Source organism: Poecilia reticulata, linkage group LG3, assembly GCF_000633615.1.
Source record: "Poecilia reticulata strain Guanapo linkage group LG3, Guppy_female_1.0+MT, whole genome shotgun sequence".
Lineage (NCBI taxonomy): Eukaryota > Metazoa > Chordata > Actinopteri > Cyprinodontiformes > Poeciliidae > Poecilia > Poecilia reticulata.
This window is the reverse complement of record NC_024333.1, coordinates 7,475,760-7,501,717: the sequence shown is the minus strand read 5'-3', so window position 1 is coordinate 7,501,717 and position 25,958 is coordinate 7,475,760. Positions and strand designations below refer to the sequence as shown.

General features: G+C 40.8%; 1 protein-coding gene across 18 annotated transcripts in view; it reads left to right on the top strand.

The window, feature by feature from the left end:
- Positions 1–25,958, top strand: part of neo1a (neogenin 1a) — a 210,264-nt gene that overhangs the window by 94,546 nt on the left and 89,760 nt on the right. For 17 of the 18 annotated variants that reach the window (XM_008404716.2, XM_008404713.2, XM_008404711.2 and 14 more), the window contains exons 3-4: positions 19,797–20,072; positions 21,707–21,857. In XM_008404716.2, the coding sequence (XP_008402938.1) occupies positions 19,797–20,072; positions 21,707–21,857 (427 nt within the window). Of the gene's footprint in view, positions 1–18,069; positions 18,154–19,796; positions 20,073–21,706; positions 21,858–25,958 lie in introns of those variants that run through there. The other variant, XM_008404726.1, reaches the window with a different exon arrangement.

Below are 25,958 nucleotides of genomic sequence, written 5' to 3'. Positions count from 1 at the left end.
AAAACAAAACATCCTCTCAGAAAAACGGTGGTTGGTGTTTCAACATGTCACAGCGAAGGCTGGTGTTTTCTTGCAGACGGGTTGAACATGAGCAGCCTTGTTTGTTCTCATCATCAAAGGATCATAAAAGTCCTGCAGACAGGAGGGTTTGAACTTTGATTGTCAAACAAGGCCTGGTCCGATAGATCATGTTTTTTTTGACATAACGTGGTTGTCCGTTATCCAGGGAACATGTAGCACCAGGTTGCATTATGGGAAGATGGTAAGCCAGTAGAGAATGTGTGATGCTTTGAACAGTGTTCAATGTTCACCTACCTAAGCATTGTTGTAGACCGTAAACAGTAGGGATCCACTCATATGAACATTTGGAGAAACGTAAATGGCAAAAAGATTGAAATCAGTATCGACTGGTAACATTGGCCCAGTTTTACTTTTCAGACAGATACAATAAGTTAAAAAGTAACCAACATTGGTCATTACCAATATTTTGTGTTTTTCTATTATGCAACCTTACATAGTAACAGATCACTTTAGTCTCTAAATGCACACTGGCACAAAGCAAACATGGTTTAGCAACATTTCGAGGAGCACAACGACGATGACTGTGAAATGTGGGCTTGACCTCCTAATTGTTGGCACACTTTCAGCCAGTCTACTGGAGTCAAATCACCGTCACACTATTAGACTCATGGTGATAATGTTGTACCTAATCTTTGGATGTATATTGACAGACTTGTATGTAGTTATAAACAATTATTTTCAGGGCCTGGACCACATTTCAGTCTGGATCTGGATGATTAAGATTTTCTTTTCACTGATTCTTACTTCAACTCTTATTAGGACACGTTCTTAATGTTATGCAGGAACCCAAGTCGGGGCCTCCTGACTTCACACATTTTGACCCAAACAAGACAAAAGAAACAAAGGATCATGAACAAACAGCGACTGGAGCAAATTTACTTCTGCTCTGTGATCAAATGTTAATTAACAGTTAGTAATTAGCCGCACGAACACAAGTTTTTGAAGTCGTTCCTGAAAGGAGCTATTGAGAATTTTCCGCCTAATTACTTTAATTATGAGCACATGACAAATGTTTTAGCTATAATTAAGTTGCTTCAGACACCCATTTTTCACCAGTTTTTTATAAAAATTTTTTAAATGCAACCTCTAAGCATCCTGGGTAAATAGCGCTTCCTTGTAAGAGTTGTGTTTTGAAGTAAAGAGAACATAAAATCTGTCTCTTAGTCTTCTCTTCCTGTATTATCCATTTTATATTTAATGACTGGCCCTCTTCAAGTTCAAAGAGCAGCTTCTAAATCAGGTGCCTTTTTGGCGACTCAGACTTCGATCAGTCTCACTGTGATTACCACAGGAAGTATAATGGTGTCTTTAAAGGTTGTTGTGCATTTTATTGCTTGATTAGGATTCAACCAGAGGGTCAGGACTCTTGGCTATTGAGAAATGATTGCTTCCTGGAGGTTTGGACTCTGTTGAGCTTTTAAGTTTGACACAGTCGCTAACATTTGCCTCTGACATCTGTACTGCACCAGTTCTACGCTATGAGACTTACTGGAAATTGCCTGTGCTGTAAACATTCATCCTCCAATGCGAAAAGAGAAGTGTGGAGCCAAATGAGGCGGCCATTAATGTTCAATATTTGGAAGCATGACCAATCACTTCCTCGGCTATCATTATTAAAACTACAGACGGACCACAATTCTAAAGCAGCACAGAAAATCGCCGTTATCATTCACGATTTCTCCTTCTGTTCGCCGAATGGCCCAGTTGAACTTCTACCTGGAAATCCAATACAATGGGGAAAAACTGTGGCAAACTTTTAATTGAGCAGACTTGTTCAGGAAGGCATTGGCCAGACTAGCTGTTCCTAGAAGTCTGGAGCCATGGTTCGCAACTGGAAGGCGGATGACATCTAAATGTTGCAGAACACCGACCCCTGAGGACCGACGTTTGAGACCAGTGGTGTAGAGGGACGTCTGATTTCCCCCTTGTCCAGATCTTAGGTAAGCAAATATGGGGAACCGACCCGTGGCTGCAGGGTAGCATAAAAAGGTTTTAATCCACGCAACATATGGACATTAAAACAAGCCCTTAGTGCCTTTTTGAACCGGCGGGGTTGCATTATAATAAGATCAGCATTCATCATTTCTTCTCTCAGTGGTTTTTAATGTTGCGGGCGATCTGTTTGTGCAGTTTACCAACCATTAGACTCTGACTCTGTTCGGTGACACTCGTTATGGCACCTGCTCTGACTGAGGGCTCTTCATCACAGATGGACCGAGGTAATTGGCGACACCATTCTCCCGGGCCATCCAGATGTTCTGGAAATCCTTTGTATTCGCTTCCATTAGTGTTGAATATCTGATTAGAGTGCCTTCGGTGTTACTTTGTCCTGTTCACTCATCTTGATGAGATCATTTCAGAACCCATTGCCCTGACTCATGCAGTTTTACAGAGAAAGATCGACATTAAATGGACAAAAATTAGAATTCAAAGTCTGAGAGAGAATGATGACGTTACCAGAGCGCGTTGTTGCTTCACGGTTTGTGATCAACATCCAGATGCAAGCCCCGCCCTTCAGCAGCTCGTTCGGCATGCGCAGCAGCGTCTTTGCTGTATTTGATGTCTGTGTTTGCTGCTGATTGTTAGGTCTGTCATTTGCAGCATCTGCCTCTGCTCCAGACGTATCTAATGAACTCTGAAGGTGCGTTGCGTCTCACGTCTACACGGGCAGATTTGCAGCGCTGATCATGTCAGATCGTTCACCGTGAATGCCGCTACCAACGTTCACTGGAGCATCTGAAGAGATTCTCACATAGACACAAAAGGGCCAACCTTTTTTTAATTGTCTTTGGTTTACATTTGTGACGGATGTGTCAAGTTTGTTTGTAATAATACATTTTAGCAACAAGGCAGTTCAAAGTGCTTTACGTCATAAAAACATCATGCAATCACCAATTGTGAAACCAGCAATGAACATTACATTTTGTCAAATGCCATCATCAATACACAAATATGGAACTTATAAGTTAAATGTTATTGTGTACTTGTTGTTTATCTTGTTATATTCTAATTTGGTCAGACATTTTTATGTTTATAACCCAAATCAAAACATAGAAAGTATGGTTGGGCAGTAAATAAAAAACAGTATATATCACAATAAGCACATGATCATTATTGATAGATGGTACATCTGTTAGGATATTCAATGTATAGAGAAAATTCACTGAATTCCGATGCAGAGCCGCACAGCATTCTGGGAGATGTAGGCAGAGGACTGGCTTTAGCCGCTCAACCTTTTATGGCCAGCTAAGAAGGTTGGTGGCATCAACAACTAACTCACGCTTTGGTTACCTAGCAACAACCTGTTGAGTAAATTTCAGCAGTTTCAGATTTTGCTGCCGTGCTTCATAACTGTTTATAAATAAAAACATTAAAAACAGTGTAAAACTGTGGATAAAACAGGAAACATCATGACACTAGTTTGGCAATATTTCAGATATTTAAAAAGAACTACTCAGTTACCAATACTGAAAGTTATTGACTGTTATGAAACACCTATACTGTGATAGATTTTTCAGCCATATTGTCCAGCTCTAATAGAAAGTATTCAGATTTGTAAATTAAGCACCACTTTATGTACATCCAGCATGTTCCAGAATCATCTACACCGCTGTCAACTTATTTTACACACATCGAAACACTATTGTTTTTGATTGGTAATTTCAAACCGATAACAGATCATTTGTGTGTGGAGGCGGCGGTGGGGGGGAAAGAGCTGCTAACTAGTGCAAATTTGCCACGCCGTCACACCTCTTGACGAGGTAAACGATGATGAATTCTCCTGGCCACGGCGACCGACATCACCGCCTCCATCTGCAGCTGTGTCTTCGGAAGCATCTGCTGCTCTCAAGCTGCCACTCTGCAGAGCAGACAGGAACGAACTCACATGAACGGGTTAGCTCATGTGCGGATATGAGTTCACAAAGAAAATGATCAGGCACGCTATAGAATATTTACACCGATCCTGATGAAGTGCTCCTATTTCCGACACTTGGGAAGGTAATTAAACGCTTTGAACTTTCATTCTGAGATAGTGATGTTACCATTGCAAATTTTAAGAAATCTTAATGGGGTTTCATGAGACGTGGATTTACGTGGAGGAGAATACATGCTTTTCAATCGTTTGCACATCTGTAGGCAGGCAATTTGAATTGTTCTTGTGTGGAACAATTAAAGGAGACTAAAAGGAGACTTTTTGTGAAGAAGTTTTCACAGATTCTCAATTGGATTTAGGTCTGGACTTTGACTAGGCTGCTCTAGCACAAAAAAAACCTCCTTTAATCCAAACTATTCTATTTTAGTTCTGGCTGTATGTTTACGGTCTCCACCTGCTGAAAGGTAGAAACCCAACTTCTCCAGATCCGATTATTCTAATTCATTAAATTAGAATATACTTCCTGATGAGTCTCGGATTAAAATTACGTTGTTAAAATAACCATTAAAGAAGTATTAAACATACTTTTCATTAAGCCATTTCAGTTTTAAAAATAGTTTTTCTGATAAAATATTCTAATTTTAAATGTGATCTTCTCATTACCTGAATGGAAAATCGTCATAATTAACAGAAAGACTTTAAAACATTCATCTGTCGGAATAAAAGGTGTTTTTCAGAGTTTTTTGCTTGTAAAACTTTTCCGTCAGCTCTTTTAACTTAAAAAAAAAAAAGCATCAACAAAATGACAAAATATGAAAAAGTTAAGAGTATGTATGCCTTTTGTTCAGCAAGATTGCCTCTTTGTGTCTGCAGAGCATTTCCTTGTAACCAAGGTCACCAAATCCTGGGGAATGTTTCCCCACACGGCCAAGATCTAGATGCCCTCCGTCTTCTAATCTCACTTTTGCAATGACTGTTTTTTTTTTTTATCTTCTTGCCTTAGCTACGGTCTCGTATATTTAAGAAGCAGACCACCCATGGGTAGGTTTTTTAGAAAGAAAAAAAATCTTTTTAGAGTGTAAAGGTTTTTCTTTGAATGTCGACCGATCAGTAATAAACCTTGCAAACAGAGTTAACGGAAAATTTATCTGGCTAAATAACTGCACTGATGTGGTTCTCCGTTTTTCCTCTGGCTTTGGACAAGCCTCTCGCCTTTATACATGTTTATAAGGCCTGTCTGCCCCGTCTGCGCCTCACTCCATCATTTCTGCTGAGGAAGATGTTCCCATTTTCTTCTTCCGCCATCCTCCATCCATCTCATTTCCTGTCAGGCTGCACTTGCTGGGGCTGGAGCATAAACAGAGCGACGGGGGCTGACCCCTGATAGCATCTTCAAATGTGCCAGCAACATGGCCAGATAAGAAACCCGGCAGCCGCGCGCCGTCCCTCTTTAGCGACCAGAGCTCCCTGAAATGTGCGAGATGGAACGGAGGAGAGGAAGGCCGATAGAGGAGGATGGATGTCGAGTCCTGTAATCACGCGAGGAATTAGAATCCGCCCGGGAGGGAAGGAGGAGGTCAGAGTGATGGAAAGATGCCATGTGAGGAGGTTTCATCCATTTATCTGGTGCCAACAGCAGGACGGGGTGCATTTGTTTCGTTTATCTGTGTGACCCGGTGAGCTTTGGTCGGAGGTCGTCTGACCTGAAGGAAACGCCTCGCGAAAGATGAGAGAAAGTCAGTTTTGCAAGCTTTGACATGATTGACAGTTGCTTTATTATCACACAAGTGTAGACCTGTGATGCTGGAGCATGCTCAGTCGAGCCTTCTCCCACTACCTGATAAGAAATGGAGAGAGAGGAGGGAGGTGAGATGGAAAGTGTGTGTGTATACACACGTTTATCTGTGGGAGGATGCCTGGGAACGTCGGCTCCCACGGTCTCCCTTGGCAACGACCTCTGACGAAGGTTAGCCTCCAAAATGGCCCGAGATTGAGCCAAATTCCCTTTAATAAAATAAGACACTTTAACATGATTAAAGGTCCTAATGCAATCAGTATTGTTTCAGCTACAACTCAATTAGCTTTAATGAAAAGGGCTCCTCGGTTAGACACCGTGGGGTGTTAAACAGGTTTAGTCCCAAAGCGCTTCTTGGCTTGAAAAGTGAAAAGTTCCCCTCCCTCAGACTCCTCTCATGGTTTGATATCCGACACGGGGCTTGTCGTCCAATATGGCCGCTGGGACAAAAGATAGGATTTTTCACAGGACAGGACAGGTGGATATAAATGGTTGAGAAAAATCTTGATTTTGATCAAACAAAACTTTGATCTTTTGCTTTTACAAACTGAGTAAATGTTTCATAAACTTTAAGATGCCTTTTAAAGCAGTTGTAATCAGTGCTGGATATTTCCGTCTAGGTTTTTACTAGACCTTTGTTTGGACTTCTATGCATGTCTAACTTTAATGGTGGTCCTAAAGTCTAAACAAAAATCTGTTTCATGATATAATTATCAGTTTCAGGTTGGACCTGCTTTTTTTCTATGTCCTTAAATTACAGGCGTTCAAATTCAGACGAGATTGATGAATTGCAAAAAGTGAAATAACCCTTTAGCTCTAGAGCAAATGCTAACTTCTAATGGATGAATGGACGGCTGGACAAACAGATAGATGCAAACATGAACAAAAGAGACGGACGGACGGACAAAATATAGAGAAAAGTCGTTTGGGTGGTTGGTGGATAAAGGGTTGGTGAATCCAAATGGAAGGCTGGTTATAAAACAAATATGTTGAAAGTTGTCTTAATTGTCAACATTCATGAATGTTGCTGTAATGTATGTAAACCACAACGATTAGCACATTTAATTAAACACGTTTATGGAACTGAAACGAATCAAAAAGCAGATATGATAACCGTGAGCCTCGTCTTGTTGTTGGTGCATCTGTTGGTCACCCTTCATCATGGTTTAGCACCTGTCTGTTCTCACAACAGGTAATCAGGAGTTGCCAACAATCTCAACCCCGATGTGTCACTTCTCATTTACACTCCGTTGATTGTTGGATTTTATTGTTCCTTTCCTCGTCTCTTTCGCTCTCTGGCTTCTGAAACTCGGCTCAGTGAATGAGCTCCTTGTCACAGCTGTAACAAGTGTGACAAAGAGACTGTTTGGTGACATTTATTTGGAGCGGTTTTCTACGCTGTCTGAGTCGAGTCACAATAATAAAAAAAAAAAGAGAGAAATTGTCGTCTCAGCTGTTCTCCCAAACTACAGCTGCGCCCTGCAGCAAGTCCCCTGATTGCCATAAATGTTTGGAAGGTCGCTCTTTGTTCAACATCTGGCCTGCACGTTGCGTGGTTTAGCATTCCCAAACTTCCCTCCCCGTTCCTGCAGAGCCTGCGGAGAGTTTCAGGCCGAGCACTCTTAAAGGAGTCAGCTGGGCTGCGGATCAAGCCTTTGATCACACCACTTCTGCTTCAGTGCGCTTCTGTTTGCAGCTTTGTATTCAACAGTGAATTTCTGTTTCATATACCCTGACATGGTGTGTCATTCTTGGATACCAGCTGGCCTCTGATGCTTTTACTTTTTCCCTTCGCAGACACGGTTTGAGGTCAGGATATGTTTTTCTTTTTTTTTCTTCCCCTCATCTCCTGCACCCAAGAGCCATTTATACAGCCCAGTGGTTAAAACAAGCTTCCCTGTGTGACTGCTGTGGAACGCTGTTTATTCATCTTATGTTTGTTTCTCTGGTGTGCGTGTGTGTGTGTAGAGATCACAAGCCGCTGTGTATCAAGAGAATATGCATGCCTTTATGGATCAATCAGGCTAGTGTTTAACCTCCGGGTTTTTTATTACATGATGTGCTAGGGCACCAGTTTCTTTGAGTTTATTTATTTTGTCAGACAGCTGTTTGGATCTGAAGCTTTACTTCACTTCTGTTTTGAGTAGGGGTGGGCAATGTGGACTTCCAATTTTATCAGCATTTTGTGGAACTGTTGTTAAAATAAGTGACACGGAGACTATTTACTACTTCTTTTTTAGAGTGATGTATGTCAGTGATAACCCCACAAACACAAATACTGCTCTTGAAAAACATTCCTAATGCGCTACTTTAGGTACACAAAGTATGTATTCTGCGTATCAAATGTATTGATATTTATTGATGCTGTTATTGAACAAACAATGGATAAACTGGTAAAACTGACAATCCCAAGAATACAGATGGTTTTGGGGATGGTTTAATCGTCATTACCGTGATCACATTTGTCACGATAAATGATAAACGATACGATAAATGTCCACCCCTGGTTTGGGATATCGCACACAATAGAATACATTGAAATCTAGGCTCATAAAAAAGGCAAAATCTGAAAGTTCAAGAGGTGCTAATACTACTCCAAGTCATTGTCTTGGACTGTGTTATGCTTTACCCAACATTGCGTTACCCACTTAACGCAGTCACTCTTCATCATCTGCCCTGCTGGTGTAACAGACTAATAGGTTGAGATGACACAATCAGGCCTTTGCATGTCATTATTTCCTCAGTGTGTCAGGCCTGTCAGGCATCATACATGATGAATAAGCTCTGCGACTTCTTTAATAGATTCCAATGCAACATTCATTAATTAATCCTGTTTTGCTTCTCGTCGTTCTTGGGAGACCTCCCACCTATCACCTCCCGGCAGGATGAAGGCTGCCGACGCCTTTTACAGTCGGGGAAAGTCTGCAAACATTTCTTTTTCTGACTGAAACAAGAAAGCATCAAGTTCTGCTTGTATGTGTATTTTAGGAAACAGCCACAGCATCACTTGTCAGACATGTCTGCTGCTCCTTCCGCCATTTGTGCCACTCAGACATTGCAGATAAATGCTAAGGGGATCATCCACACACCGAAATCAACAACAGCAAACTTCCTTTTTTTGCTGCAGAGCCATTTAGCATGCACAACCTGTCTCTTAAGAAATGCAACCACTGAAAAGCCACTAGTAAAATTGATTGGGAGACAACAGTGTTACGGCTTTTTTATGTGGAGGCAATGCCTCCAAGTATTACAGGAGGTTTTAAAATGAAGTCTAATTAAAGTTTGATAGCAGATGCAGTGGAGGAAATTTAAGAAGAAATGCGTTCACTAACTTAATTTCTGATGTTTGTGCTTGTGAATGGAGGCTTGCAAATATATACAGGGAACATTTGTGTATCAATTGAAAAGATCAGGAATGTAGCAAGGAGGTAGTCCTTTTCTTATGTTTTCAATTATTTAATTGAAAAGTATGACAGGGCATGAGGGTGGAGATTAAAACGTGTGCACCCAGCAATGGCTGCGTTTTTGCACGAGACTAAATCTTTTCTGTAGCCAATGGTAACTCAGAGGCTAAGGCTGACTAATAAGAAGGATGCTACGCATTAGCAATGAAGAGGAGAGACTTAGCATGCCTAGGCTAGTCACTCAATACCTCCTCCCTCTGCTGTCCATTAGCACTGATTGGTTGTTCTTAGCATTAGAGAGGCTGGCATGCACAGACTAAAAAACATCTAAACATAATAATAGCTTTAATAATATTGAGCATTTAGGTTTTATATGTGATATTTATGCTTGATATCAAGTTGCATTCCAGTAAATAGTGTTAAAAGAATAAATTCCAAAGCGAGTGGTGCCTGTGGCTTTAAGACAATGTATGTTGACCATTTTTTAAATAAAGATTTATTTATAAAAAAAAAAACACACACAAACAAAAATGTGTCCATTCTAGTTGACCAGCCTAAGCATGCTAGCTGTTAGCCTCTTCGATGCTAACACAATTTGCCAGTGCTGGCTGGTCAGTCAGCTACCAGAAAGAAAACTGCAACCATAAAAAAAGGGTTTCATGAAATTCGAATAGGGAACATTTGAAATATGTTAAACATTTGACGCCATCAGAAATGTTAATTAAATATCACAATTTGCAAGACTTACCTTTATCGACTGTAAATATAGCATAGATGGCAAATATACAAATATGTGTTCAGATACACAATGAGCAGGATGTCAAATGGAAGCCAAAGAGAAACTCGGCTGCAGAACTGCATCATGGGGCGGGATGTTGGGGATCGCCAAGTCTCCTTAACAACCATTAGAAGTCATCTACATGACAACCTGGTATTTGGGGATTTTCTCTCAGCTCACAACAAGCGTAAATATGAAGAACTTGCTAACTTTGTCAGGTCAGTAATGGAAATCGTGGGTTTTGGTCAGATAAGAATAACTGAGGGTTTTTTTTTACCAACAGACATAAAACAAAAGGTGAAATAACTGGAGAAGAACCTCTTGTCAAGAAGATCTGTGATGCTGTGGGCCGGTTTATTTTCTGAAGTTCTTAATAATCTTAGTGCATGGAGTCATGCTTTGAAGTAACATTTTAAATTAGAAGCAATGACGGCCATTATCAGAAAAGTGAACATGAGCGAGCAATATATAAGATATATAAACAATAAACACAAAAGTTGACCTCTTTCCTATGTTGATCTCAGTTTCTAGATCCTAAATTCTGTGGAAAACCTAAAGAGAGCAGAGCATATAAGAGGAAACACTTTAATCACTCAGACACTATTTGAAAAGTACATTTTTAGCTTTTTCCCATCTCTCACTTTCCCATTCATCTAATCTGCAAAACACTGCAAAAATACAAAATCTTAAGTATTTTTGGTCTAGTTTCTAGTTCAGTGTTGAGGGTCAGTAACACCTTAATATTGATGAAAAAGGACAAATCATTTTCCACTGTCAGATTATTTCACTTGGTAGTATTTTTTTAATCAATATTAAGAAAATACTGACTTAAAACAAGCTCCTAGTTCTTGCTAAAAATGTACTTGTGAGTCAGCTTTGTCTTTTTTAAATGGCACTATTAGATATTTGTGGTAGAAACTACACCATCAACACCTAGTACTTTTACTGGAGCTGACCCTGTGACTTCTCTGACTGAAGAGACTATTTTCTCTGGCCGAAGAGCTTTCATTTGGCCCAGTCCGTTATTGGGAAATTCATAAATACACCCACAACACTCCGATTATCTGTCTTTGGGTGGACATGTCGCCAAACTGAAAGAGCTGTGTTGATAATGGAGGACAAAAAGGGTGTTATTATTGTACCCTTCGGATTGCCCGCTCGCAGCGTCTATGCTCCCAGCACATTTGTAACAGTCAGTGCTTCCAGGAATTATTTTGACAAGAAGGGTTTTAATTTACTTTTCAAGAGTACCCACTTTTCTTCAGCCTGACTTGTGTACTTCAATTTCAGGTATTGATTTCCCACATTTCTCCCAATGACTTTCAATAGTCCCCGGAGAATGAGCGTGAATTTGTTGGATTGAGCGAGGCGGAGACGGGGAGCAATAAATGGATGCGTGACAGGAGGGCCTTTCTGGCGTACTGCTCTCCTCTGGGATTTGTTTCTTCCTAATTGTTTAGGAGCACTAAATGTCAAAACTGGAGACGAGACCGTTTCCATTAATGGCAGTGGCCTGACAAAAAGCCCCAAATCATTTAAGGTCGATAGAATGGTCTTTTATCATTAGAATTCATTTTGGGTGGTAAACCTTTCAGTCTAAAAGGAAATATACTATAAGTGTGATTACTTACTCTTTGCTGCAGAGATTATTTCTTCATTTCCCAAATTTAATACATCTTAGATTAGAAAAAAAATACAAAATGTGTCAATTATTAGATCTTTTTTCTTTAGTTTAAGTAAATAAATTATGAATGCTTGCGAATTCTCACTGGGTGTAACTATGTTATCTGATTCAAGGTAGTGAAGGTTTCAAAATCACAAAAAAATTCAGCAGTCATATGCTCTACATCAGTGGTCCCCAACCTTTTTATTACCACGGACCGGTAAAAACTTGAAAATTTTGCTGCGGCCCGTGGGGGAGGGGTGGATGTAAGGTCGTATCAAAGGTCATGCTAGACTTGTTTTATTCTTCGTCATTTTGACCGACAGGATTTTAAATAATCGGTCATGTTCTACTTTTATCTGTCAAATTATAATCATATTAACATAGGCTATTTAGTCGCATATTTATGCGGTTTAGTTAATATTCACCTAGTTGAACCTGAATCCAGATCCCATCACACATAGAGCAGATAAATGCATCTAACTTTTTCTCCATAGTGACAAAAACCACTGACTGTGGCCCCAATAACTTATAATAAAGAAAATTAAACGACTCCACTTAAATTACCAGCACTTCATCTGATAGGGTCTGAACGCACAGCTTCACAAATTCCTCCTGGCCGCATCTGCAGAGAAATCTGTGCTGGTATATCGGGCAATTGGATCTGCCTGAACCAAACCGATTCATTGAACTTTTTGTTTTTTACCCTGGCGTGCGAGGATTTTTTTGTGTGTGGTTTCACTTTCCCAAAACTGACAGATGTTAGTCTGCCGCGCTTCTGAGCGCCGCTCTCTTTCTGGGCGCTGGAGGGTCACGTGTCTCCAGCTACATTTGTTAAAGCCGCAGGATGAGTTAAGTTCAATTCTTTGCAGTGGCAGAGCCGCGTCCCCATTGGTTGTGCAGACACAGCACACTGCGCATGTTACGATGTTACAATGAGATGATATTCAGAAAGGATTCTTTTATTGATTGATTTTAGTTGCCTCTGCGATGAACTCTTTGCGTAAAGTCTATCATGTCCTGCATGAGGGTGTTAATTATAACCTGTCAAATGACCGACGGGCTTTAAATTTTCCTGTCGTTTAAAGAAATAACCGGTCAAATACGGAAAATATTCCGTTAACGCGACCTCTGGGTCGCATGTAACGAAGCACAGCACCAGGCACCCCAGATTTAATGAGGAACAGCAAAAGCAAAGTAGGTGGGTTAGCAGAGCTGCTAACGTCTGACTGGGTCATCCAGGAGAATTGCAGAATATCGGCTCTACTGCCTGGATATTGGGCTGGTAGCATGAGACGACAGTTATGAGACGGACACAAAAACAGTCTTCAGTCAGAGGTTTCTTCAGTTCGCTGGTATAATACTGACCACTATTGGAGATCTTTCCTGCCCACAGCATCACCATCCACAACTACTCTTTGAAGAGTTATGATATTTAATTCCTCTATAGCAGTGATCCCTTACTGGGTGTGTTGCACCGTCAGATAAGGCTTCTGCATGTTTGTGTTCCCGCCAGAACCTGAATATGCCCGATTTGGGTTGTCTTGAATCCCAAACAGCTGACATATCGCGCAACTGAGAGTCCGGATATCGGAGATGATATGTGGAAATGTTTATTATTATATGTTAAGGTCATTATTATATATGTTTATTACATTTATTCAGTTAAAAATGTTAACTGTATTTCTTTTTGTTTCTTTTATCTCTTAAAATTAGTCGACAAATTATCACTATTGTTTCTACATCGTCATCCGTGTTTGGTTATTCTAAATTCCTGTATGCTATGTTGGGGGTTTTACTGGATTATCCTCTGATATCGGGATGTTCATGACTGGAATCGGTTCATGTGCCATGTGGCTGGAGACACGAACCGATGGAACCTGTTGTACTTTTATCAGCTCTGTGGTCACAGAGGTTTGGAGAATCGGCCGACAATTCATAAATCTTGTCATCTAAACCAGACTTAAGACTCACAAGCTCTACTCATCTCCTCTCGACCACTGCCCAAATGCTCTCTGACTTTGATCGCTATGGTAACGTTTATATATCCCTTCAAAATAAGATACAAATGCGCCACAAAAACGAACATTTTACTTTTGTGAAAATTTTAACTCACGATGGTGACTAACGGGAGCCCTGAGCTTGTTTCTCTGCAATGAGACGGTCCAATCTGGGAGTGATGGGAGACGATAACACCCGAAGTGTTGCTTATATGCACAGCCTGCTTGGTCTCTACATGGTGAAGCAGTTTGAAGTTTCATTGCCTCATTAGCAGCCGGTCGCCACATGTTACGCAGAGCGGCTTGTAATGTGGGASTCACCTACCGGTCCGAGATAAATCCATTCTCCTGTCTCTTCTCTGGGCCTTTTCCTCTTTGCAAAGAAACTTTCCAAAGACACCTGATCTGTTTCCTACTCATTTTGCTGCTTGTGGGCTCAGTGTTGGCGTGCAAGTAACCGAGAGAATCCGATCAAAGGATTTTCAAAATAAAAGATCCTCCAGACTCAAATTATACATAAAATGGAAATATTTTACTATTTCTTGCGTGGCCCGGTACCAATTGGTCCACGGACCGGTATCGGTCCGCTGCCCAGGGGTTGGGGACCACTGCTCTACATGACTAGAGTTACTACCAGGTGTGTATGTTGAGTCAAAATCGAACAACCCAAGCTTTTTCCTTTCTTAAAAAAAAAATCTTTATGATTTATGCAGATAAAGAATGAAAAAAATATCATATCCACAGTTTTTTCCATTTTTTGCATAACTAAAACAAATATGTTGCACCATATTTTTGCAACATATATATTTTTAGACGGTGCCTTTTGAAATGGCCTGGTGATTTCCAACGTTTTAGCTCAGACAAACTTCGAGTTTAAACTTAACACAACATCGAAACTTGAATTTTGACATTTATAAGCAGTAAACATCCTTGCATGAGTCTTCATCCGAGTGGTTTGGATTGCTACACTTATCCGGCTTCCTGCAAGGCCTCCAGTTGTGAACTCAGTTCGGTGCTTGGTGTTTACATCTCACAGCGTTTGCAGCTTTTCACCACTGATGTCTGGATTTCGTAGAAATCAAGAGCTCCTTAAGAGTAAGAATCGGCTCATTTTTTCTATGTTGAATTGACTAAATTTGACATAGGAAGTAATTTACAGGTTTGCGTCATGTATGGATTTTTAGCATGTTTTTAAATCTTAATCTAATTAGAGTTGGAAGATATTGGCAGCACATGTGATAGTAAATATTTACATAAAATCCATCAACAAATTAATTTTTGAAAGGGGAAAGAAAAAAATAATGCATGCTTAATTTCCGTCTAATTAGTCCCACCGGGTAATTTATATGTTAATAGAAAATGTTGAATTAATGGGTAAAATCCGCCTCTATAAAGAGCCTGGAAGTGCTCCGTTTAGTTGATTCTTTCCGACTTTTATCTGTCAAATATCTCCTGGTTGCCTGGATAGTATTTCCTCATACGTCATAATATATTTTTGCACCAGAAAAAGTTAATTTTTTTTCTTTCTCAAATCATTCCAGACTTTGCATACGCAACAAAATCCCCTGTGCACATTTAAAAATATATACCTGACTTTTTTGTTTTGTTTTTTAATTATCCACTCTGATTCTGGTAGAAAAATACGTAACACAGAGCAGATCCGAGGTGAAAGGAAACCGTTATGCAGTCAGTTACCAGTTCAGTTGGATCTCGGGGGAAATCCCTAAAGCCTCACGCATATTCCTTTAATCTGCTCATTTTTATTCCATACCTGATTTTAATTAAGAACAGTAGGAGCCGCTCTAAGTGCATGTCTATCTCTGTGTGTTATTGTATCTCGTGTTTGCGCTCAGGCGGCGGTATACAGGCATTATGCTGGTCGGTTGCGCTTTGTAGCGTCTCTCCTTTCTGCTAATCTTCATCCAGTGACGGACACTTTGCTTCATTAGCATATGATTATATGCTCCGCAGACAAAGCCACGCAGGAAGATCTCACGGCTAACATCTGATTCCATACCCTTTGTTCCACCCTCACCAGACCCAACACTTTACATCCTGGAGAAATTCACTGGTGACTTTGGCAACATTGAATTCTGCCTCCGTCCCGTTGCTTTTCACGCGAACAGAGGACCTGGTGAACTCTCCTCGTCCCTTCCCTTTCGACCACAGAGACTACCCGGCTCTGCTGGAGTTATTTGGTTCCTTCACACCCCGGTGATAAGACTGGAGATTGGCAGCACAGCACTTCTGTTCAATAGATGTGCTGAGCCAGGACGTGGAAAATGAAGCTCCCAGCCCAGTCGATTTAAATGGAGAATTGTGATTAATTGGAATCGATGGCGTTGGCTTCGGCGCTCCCCTCTCCCCCTCTGCCTCCCTCTCTGTCTTGACCTCAGCTTAATGTGCTGATGTACAGTTTAGCACACAGTACATTCGTAGCAGCACTTTTATTAAACCGGCTGCCACTGAACAGCAGAGCCAAGCTCTGCGCACGTCTGCACGCCTGATGAGCGCAGCCCAGAGAGACGAGATGAGCCTGGAGGAACAAAGGGTTAGTCGATTTGGAAACATGGCGGAGAGACCGCCGACCGGGTCAGAAAGCGCTAAACCGATGGCGTGACGCAGCAGCGTTTGATCTCTGGAGGAGGCATCAGTCTCTGCTGGTAGATTTTTATAACTCCCACCCATGAAGCAACTAGGCTGAAATGCGACGTAGTAAGACGTTAAAAGTTTTCCACAAAGGTGATTTTGTTTCTGGAAGACTTCTTTGTCCGTACAAAAGATTTAGCAATTAAAGCCAGCAAGTGGTGTCATTAAGGAGCATTATCCCATGTTATTGTTAAGAAGAATGGCTACTTGTCTTTATTTTCCCATTGAACAATAAGAGCAAAGGCTGTTTTGTGTGTAATCAAAGGATTATGAAAAGCATTGAAATATACTATAAAATTTGTGTTTTAAAGAAATTGTTTTATTTTTCTAAAATCTTTTTATACCTTGGAACTTTTTCCGCATATTATTATTATTGTTATTATTATATTATTAATGATTTTTTTTGTTTCACATATTTCTCATACTTGTTTTGGAAATTTAATGCAGAATTTATTCCAAACAAAAACAAACAAAAAACCCCAAAAGATATACATTTGTCATATATATTCTTCTTTATATTATGTTATTTTTGCACTGTTTTAACAAAATTATAAAAGTGTTGGAAGGTCCGAAGAGCAGAGCAGCAGGTTACAGATCACTGCACTACTAGACTAACAAAGTAATTTATAATCGTGAAGTAGACGGAAAGAAGCATACATAAAAACCCAAATATTATAGGATGCATTTGTGTGCGTACTGTTTTACTCTGATACCCCTAAATATAATCCAGTGCAGGCCGGTAAAAGAGAACCTCAAGCAGAGTAGCAACCAAGAAGTGGTTCATACAGAGATCTGCAGCTCACACTGTGAAACATGGTGGTGGCAGTATTATGCTGTGGAGATGCTTTGCTTATGCCCCAGTTTCACAAAAAATACTATTTTGAGACAGGAAAGTGATTCTAAAAATCCAGCCAGAGCTACAAGGAATGATTCAGCTCAGAGAGCGACATGTGTTCGAACGGCCCAGTCAAAGCTCAGACCTCATAAATGCAGTTGAGAATCTATGTCAGGACCTGAAACCTGTTATAAAACCAATGAAAATTTCAAATAGGTTTCAGACGCTTTCCATTCCACGCTGCATTTTTCAGATTTTTAGACTGCGTTTTGTTTACCTCGTCTTAACTACGATTATGCTATCGTGTTGGTCCATCCCTTAAAATTTCAATAAAAAAACAGTTTGAGGCGACATGTAGTGACAGTAATAAATGCAGATAATCACTTTAAACTTTTGATCTGTTGACTTCTAAATCCACGGGAGGATCGCGCTGCATCTGCTGACCTCGAACAATAACTCGATCCAGTGAAAAAAAGCGCGAACGTCTCCAATCTAAATAATTCAGGTCGTTCTTCGCCGACGTGATTATGCAGCAAGGTGATTGGCAGCTCTGACACAAAACTATCAGACCCTGGCATCAGAAAAGCCCATATTAGTCGAACTGCCGCGCTGAGATATACCCAGAGAAGCTGCACACGTCCTCCAGAGCCGGGAGAGAGTGAGCGGGGTGGTGGTGGGGGGCTTTATCTGAAAGTGTAATTTACCCTGGAGCCACTCTTGGCAGGGATTCAGAGTGATGTCTGCTCCAGAGAGGTGTTGGGGGCCGGGGGGGATGTTTGGGGGTGCAGACACCAAATCATCACTCAGCAAGTGCTCAGCATCACTTCCTGCATCAAAGCACAGTTACAGGAGACAAAGTTGCATTTGCGAGCAGATGAACATTCCGCCAAAACGCGGCCGCCGTTCCTCTCATCCGCAGCCACGCGGCTTAATCCCGCCGCTTCTCTCGCGCACGTTGCCAAGGAGACGACCGTGGTCGGCTCAAAAACTCGAGAGCCTCTCCTTGGGTAATAACGCAGCACGGTTTTCTTTTCACACTTGATTGAGAGGCCTGCTTTACTTCCCAAAACAAAGGTTCGTTCCTCTGCTTGGCTAATAAACGGAGGACGGACGTTTTTATTACTATTATTATTTTTGCTGCCGTCTTCCACACTGTTTGGTTTCTTCTCTGGCCGCGGTTTGTTTTAAAGGAACGTTGGTTGACGCCTTCAAATGCAAAGTTTTTTTATCTTTTAATTGCTGTGTGTCCATGTCTGTGCGTGGCTAATTAGCATTAGCCATGGTTGCTACTGTTTGTTTTGAGGGTTTTCAGTGCATTTAAATGAGCCCGCAGGAGGTCAGCGCTGACTTCTTGACCTCCGTGGTTTTGGAGACGGTGCTCTGAATATGAACTGAAGGATTTGTTTCTCATTTTTTAGCATATTTCTGTTTTTGTTATTTAAATTAATTTCTGCCTGAGTGGAATCCTTTGTCAAGTTCAAGGATCCATCTGTTTTTTTTTTTTTTCCTACAAGTTTGAATATGAATGGTTATGGAAATAGATACAATATTTTAAGACTATTCCTAATTTCATTCTTCAACAAACCCATCAATCCATCCATCCATCCATCCATCCATCCATCCATCCATCCATCCATCCATCCATCCATCCATCCATCCATCCATCCATCCATNATCCATCCATCCATCCATCCATCCATCCATCCATCCATCCATCCATCCATCCATCCATCCATCCATCCATCCATCCATCCATTCATCCATCCATCCATCCATCTTACCTTCCTTACACCCGCCTGTCCGTCCATCTTTTCTTTTATATGTCCATTTATTCAGCTGTCCACTTCTTGCCCATCCGACCAATTTAATATTCATCCGTTCACTGTTTATCCGTCTATAATCCATAAAACCATAAAAGCCAAAAAACCCAAAATCACTCATTTGAAAGCATGAGGGGCCACAGAAATGTCAACATCTTTATTCCATTTTTTAAAATAAACTTCTTGTGCCTTTATTTCATGTGCTCAATAATAAACTTAAAAAATGGCCATTTTATTGAAATTTGTTTTTATTTTTTACAGAAAACAGATCATTGTCCATACAAAAAACAAAGATTGGGTTAGTGTAAGACAGGCCAACATTTTCTACATTTTAATCATTGATTTATTTTTTTTCTTCTTATTTGGCTTGTAAGCATTGCTCTTGAGTGAAAGCAGATAAGTAGTTATGGTAGTTTCTCCAAAATTAAGATGAATGCAAGAACTTTGATAAATGGGAATCTATATTGTACTTTTATACAAATCAATCATCAATCAATCAAATTTTATTTGTATAGCACCTTTCAACAACAATCATTTCAAAGTGCCTTGTTTCATTTTGTCAAGTGCCGTCGTTACATTTCAGTTGTTTCATCCTAATCAAAGTACCCCCACTTCTAAGAAGATGTTATTTCATGTAAAACAAAATAGCCTTAAAGGTGAAAAAAGCATCCATCTGCAGTGACCAACTACTCCAGATTTGCTCAGTTCTAGAATTCGGCCACCCAAAATCTTTCAGAGTGAAGCACCTTGAACTCTCCTGCTGGAAAGTGAAATTACACAGAAACCTGCTCAGAAAGTCGCTGCTGTATAACAGCGGGAAACAAAGTCTGTCTAGATTCCCTTGGTACACAATAAATCTCGTTCACCCTGTTTTTTCTGTCTCTTCCCGTCCTTTAGGGATTCCCCGGTTCGCCAGCCAGCCGTCGGCGGCCTCCGTCCACGTCGGGGACAGTCAGGTGATGGCGTGCGAGGTCAACTCGGACCTGGTTCCGTTCACGCGCTGGGAGAAGGACAAGGAGGCGTTGGAGCTGAGTGACAGGTTGATCCAGCTACCCAGCGGGGCCCTCGTTATCAGCAACGCCTCGGAGACGGACGCCGGCCTCTATCGTTGCGTCGTGGAAAACGTGGGCTCCTCCAAGTCCAGCGATGAGGCCCCGCTGCAGACCATCCCAGGTGCAGTCCAACTCTGAGAATCAGTCCTAAACAGCAGCTTTTATCCTTTTTACTGTGATGTACGCAGGGTTTCCCCCAGAAAATCACTAGCTATCACTAGCTAATTGCATGTTATTGAAAGACGTTATGAACAATACTAAACGCCAACTATAACGTCTTAAAAATGGCAAACATTAGAAAAATACAAGTAAAAGAAATATCAGTCAAGTTGTTTGCACTTCAGTTGATTCGTACTAATCAAAGCACCCAAACGTTTTTCATCCTTTATGCGTGACTCGTCACTTTATCTGCTGAAGTTGTTGGCGTGTAGACCGGTACAGACATTGCAGCCTGCCTACGTGTTCACATAAGGACCATACTGTGTTTCCAACCATTGTACCAAAGTCACTGTTTCTGGTGTACATAAAAAAATTACAATACATAAATGATCAATGCTTAGCCTGGTGGGGATGCAAGAAAAGCCTGGTGGCCCGCCAGGCTTATAATACACTGAGGGAAACCCTGCTATACATTATTGCTTACCTATCCTCTCTTATTGAAATGTTTAGCCTTTTGTTGATTTATGCATTTTTTTAATCTTCTTTGCAACCTTACATTCCAGTTTTACTGTTCAATTACAGAAATCTAATTGTGTTCCCTTTATGTTGCTCATTACTTTTAGCACGAAGATGCCCGTCTAACCAGGTTGAGAACTGGCTTAATGCTAAAAGGAGCGGACTGATTCCCATTAAGTTGAATTGATGCAACAGTAACTCACTTGTAGCACAAAAGGACGCTGAAGTCCGGCGAGGCAGGGTCTCCTCCTGCCCCTCCAGAAGGTTTATTTACTGTGCTGTTAAAAGCCAGACCTCCTGCCGGCACAGAGGAGATATTGGAGGCCGTAACTCTGACTTCAATAAGACCTCTGTGGGATTCTGCGTCCTTTGTTTGCTCACGGATGAATTCGTGTAAGAAGAGACCTTATGAAACCGTTTGAGGAAATTAGATTTTCCAAATAGTTCTAAGAAGAAGTTTCCAATGAGAGGCAATGATTGACGGACAAAGTGTTTAGTCCTGTGTAGGCCTGTCACAATAATAAGTTTTGCTGGACTATGAATTGTCCCACAAGTTTATTGCGATAAACTGTGATATTTTTCTGTGAGACAGATAATGATGCGAGAACACATTCTCATCAGAGATCAATAAACTTTAAGTTGTAATTAACATTTAACACCGGAACTGGAAGACATTTTAAATATGCAAAATAAGTGAGCCAAACAACAGAAACAACAAATAAAATTAATTATTAAGTCACTGTAAGCAAAACTTTTGGTAGAAAGAGAAAGAAGCAAAAAACACAATAAAGCATGCAGATTACTGAACTTTTTTAAAATTTATTGATTTATTGAGTATTGCGACAGGCCTAGTTCTGTCTTTATGGTTGTTTGCTGTACGCTGTAAAAAAAAATGGACTCAGGTTGTTAACAAACACTTTATTGTTATTGCTGATGTTACTCAGACTTGAAGCATAATTAATTTTGATTTAGCCTTCCTGGCTTCTTTTGAAGTTTATCACTAATCATACTTTAAGTTCCTTCTCTTTTTTTTCTCCTCTGTTTTAACCCTAAACATTTATTGTTTATTTTTTTCTAAAGAACCCGGAGTGGAGAGGAAGCTGGAGTTCCTGGTGCAGCCTGCGTCTGTGGCCAGGCTGCTGGGCGCCGGCGTGTTGCTGCCGTGTGTGGCCACAGGTTACCCCCCACCTCACATCCGCTGGATGTTTGGAGACAAAGTGCTGGAGGAAAGGTATGAAGCAATATGTACATTTTAACACCTAATTGATTTTATAAAGACAGTTGTTAAATTTTCTTTTGCAATTATCCGGTTCTGCAGGACAAAAATAAATAGTTATTTTGTTGATACCATTCCTGAAAGTGTCTCTGCTACACCAGCAGAGATAAAACTAAACATACCTGCCAGTAGAGTTACACAATATATCAAATTACAGTTGTTATCGCAACATCCATGTTGTGCAATAACACTTTTGCAAAAGGAGCGCTTCAATGCAATTTTAGATAAGATATTATATTTCTAGTGCGGTGCATGCCATGCATGTTGGATCATCTTTTACTGGCGTTGATGCTCACACTCGATATACGTGTTATTATTGGCTGAGATCCTGAAGCTGAAAAAGAGCAATAGGCAAAGTGTAGCAAAGGAAAATACAAATGAGTCAGAATTGCACGGGTTTGTGATCACAATGGCCAGCAGGACTGTGGCAATTATATTCGTTTTAATTCAATAAAAGAAAAAGATATTGTTCATGCCAAAGGCATTTAAATGTTGCTGCAACTCATACAGGAAGGATTTCTGGTTATATATTTGTGTTGCAACGAATCTGAAGAGGCCTCTGACTGAAGACATTGTGCCTATAAGGCAGTTTCATGACTGTCATCATATTCTAACAGCTTGATATGCAGCAGCAAAGACAATATTTAACAGTAACGTCCTGGATTAATCTGTTGGTTGCTAGCAAGCGCTGCAAATCCTCCTAATTTGCTTTAGTCTTTCCCTCTTCAAATTTCTATCAGGCTGTGATCAGAAAGTCAGGCACAAAAAAATTACAATGCAAAAAAGAAAAAAGTCCAGTGTTTCTCACTGAGCACAAAATTATATGAGCTAGTAGTAAGTTAGCCTGAAAAGTCCTGTGAACAAAGAAAAGCTTGTTAATTTTCATGTGTTGGAAAAGACAGAATCCAAATTTGTTAACTCAAAATCACATATTTTGTGCTGTGTGTAGTTTTAAAAAAATAAGAGGTTCAAAGAAGAAGTGTAAGGCCTGAAAAGAACCGTCTACTGCAGACCATCTGGAGTACTTCAGGTTTGCCTTGGAAAAATATTTTGCTTCTCATCTTCTAGAGGAGCAATTAACATTCTCCTCTAATCTGGAACAAACGTCCAGAAAACTTCAAAACTGCTGAAACACTGAATTTTTTTAATTTAAGGCGAAACCTCACCTGTTTTAGCTGCCTTTTATTGGCAGTAACTGGAACATTGATCAACGTATTGGACGTATATCGGCTTAATGATTGTGACGATGATATTTAACAAAATGTAATGTTTGTCGCTTGTTTCATAACTGCTTACTGGATGATATTTTTGCAGTAAAAAGCACTTTGAACTGGTTTGTTTCTGAATTGAAATAAACTTGATTTGGCTAAAAGTGCTGCTGACACAATATTGACCTTTTCTCCCACATTTTATAAAACAAGAAATCCTTCCTGTTTTAATAATAATAACAATAAAAACCTCACAACCACTCTGGCAAATGTGAGAGGACTGTGGCGCTGTTTAGCTACCGTGAAAAAAGGCAAAAGTGAGGGAACGGGTCCCCCAAACATTAGCTAAAGGTAGCTAGAGTTTTGTTGTTTTTGAGTAACAGCATTGGCTTCGTGTTGTACTTTATCGTTCTTGTATAAATATATTTAAGGGTCACTTATATAAGAACTACCGGTACCCAGTGAGAGCTTGCAGCTAGTCTACAGCCAGACTCTGCTCCATTCAATATAGTTTTTGAAAATCAGCAGCAGTGCTAACACTTTTGCTCCCATTGCCTCTGGCCTCCCCCCAAAAAAAGAAGCTAAATGGTTTGTCCTGGCGCCTGCACCCCGAGGTGTTAATGCTTTTCTGCCACTGCTTCCCTCAAGAGCTTCACGTCGGAGAGAGGAGGCGGGCTGGGAGAGAGTTAGATTTGCAAACAGAGCCGCTTCATCTGGGAGACCGGTGCTGCCAGGTCGCCAGCTGACGAGAAGCTTCCCAAATAAAGAGCTGAGGCAGAGCGTGCTCTCGCTCCTCTGGCTCTCATTAACTCAGGCGGTGTGACTCAACGTCCGCAGAGAGAATAGCGCTGAACGTGGGAAATTTGATTCTCACCAATTAAGAAAGGAGTTTGTTTACCTCACCCCTAGTTTGTCAATTCTGCAGCATAATAACTTGGTGGGTCAATAATAATAAAAAAAAAAAAAAACACGGTTTGAAATGAGGCCCATTTATCTAAATACATCTCTGGATGGGGATTTGTGCCTTAAGTGAAATTAAATGTAAGGTTGTCACATTGTTAGCCGCGTGGCTCCTGTGTGGCGTGAGCGAGAATGTCATTAGCCCGTCGAGCTGACGGTTCAAAGCGCGACGCTACGTAAGCTAAACGTTTTTAATGACTCTGATTGTCTGCAAGTGTTCTGACCTCCAAAGGGAGCCGGCTAAAATGGTCCTTATTAATCTACCTTGTATTAATTAGAAAATAACATCCAGTGTGAATACTCCTCCCCTCTTGGGGTGTCTGTGGAGGTAATTAGCAGGCATACTGAACTACCAGGGAAACCTTGGCCATATTGAAGAGGACGGGAAGCCTCCTGCCGTCAGAACACAAACAGATAGTGGAGCAAATCCATTTCCAAGACGTTTCTTTGGAGTTTTTGTTTTTTTAATATAATAGTGGCAATTAAGGAGAATATCAGAGGAATTTTCTTTCTTGTTCTCGTTGCGTTTCCTTTCCCCTCCTCTGAGGCGGCGTGTAGGAGAGAGACGATGCCGTCGGTTCAAACACTGCAGAGTGAATTAGAGGCACAAAGGGAGAACCTTAAAAGAATAGTTTTATTAGTCTTTGGTGCACAGCACAAACCTTGGAAGTTGAGTTGCTGGAGCTGTATGCATGTGATGAAAGAAGATGAAAATGAGCAGAAAGTATTGACAGAAAGTAGAGTTACTTACACGAAGCGTCTTCCGCTGATTCCTCGGCTTTATCCCTCCTGTTTCTGGCACTGTTCTTTTGTTTGTAGACACATACAACAACAGCAGCTCTGTAAGTGGTAGTACATTTTGTGTTTTAAAATCTCTAGTATTTTTTTTTTTATCCATATTGTGTCTCTAAAGACATTTCAGATGTTTGCTGCTACAGCAGTTGTCGAAATATGGAACTATGATTGGGCACTAACAGGGAGAGGCTCTGTTTGGTTTTCTCTAGGCTCATGAGAAAGTTTAAGATCTAGAAATGGTTACTTAAACACTAACATTAGTGTCACTGATGTTAGTTATCTATCATTTAGTATTTCATTTGTCAGAATTGGTTCTTTTGTGTAGATTCAATGATTATCTATGCTAACAGCTGATGAACTTGGTTTTTCTTCTTTTCACAGTCATAGCATATTGGCATATTGTTGTATGACTTGAAACGTAAAACACTTGGTGTGTTGTTGTACTCCAAGTTGCAGTTAAATTTTTCATCTCCGTCCTCACCCTCTTCTCACATTCAGTCAACTCTCAGCAGGTCCGTTACCAAGGACGCCAACCTCGGCGTTTATTTAGATTAAGCCCTGCCACACTTTGACAGATTATGCCACGCTTTAAGCCGTTCAGTCAACATTTATTCTAAATAAATGTCCTGTATGTCATTGATGGCGTCCCCAGATATCAGTATGCAAAGACGGCGGGAGGGGGAGGGTGCGGGTGTTTGGTCGGCGGAGCTGTCCTTTGAACGCCTCGTAAGCGCCGGTCCCGATGACACTCATGAAAAGGACAGTCATCTTTTGTTCTTTCGAAGTATCACTCCGTCACCTTACCAGAATTCCCATGCAGTCAATAAAAACGGATGAATTATGCATAGCGGTGAGCGGCGGGGGGAATTGACGGGGCATGCAAATCGCGCCTCATCCGAAGCCTCCGGGTCACCCGTCTCCTCCGCTCCTCCTTCTCTCCCGCCGCTGATCTGAATACGACTGTGAGCGTCGGATTTTTACTGGCGTGTAGAACGGAGGGTCTCGGCGTGCGGGATTTGTTTGCGATTGGGTTTCTCGCCCCGTGCTCGCTTTGCTCATTTCAGGTGGAAACCTACATATACACATATATATA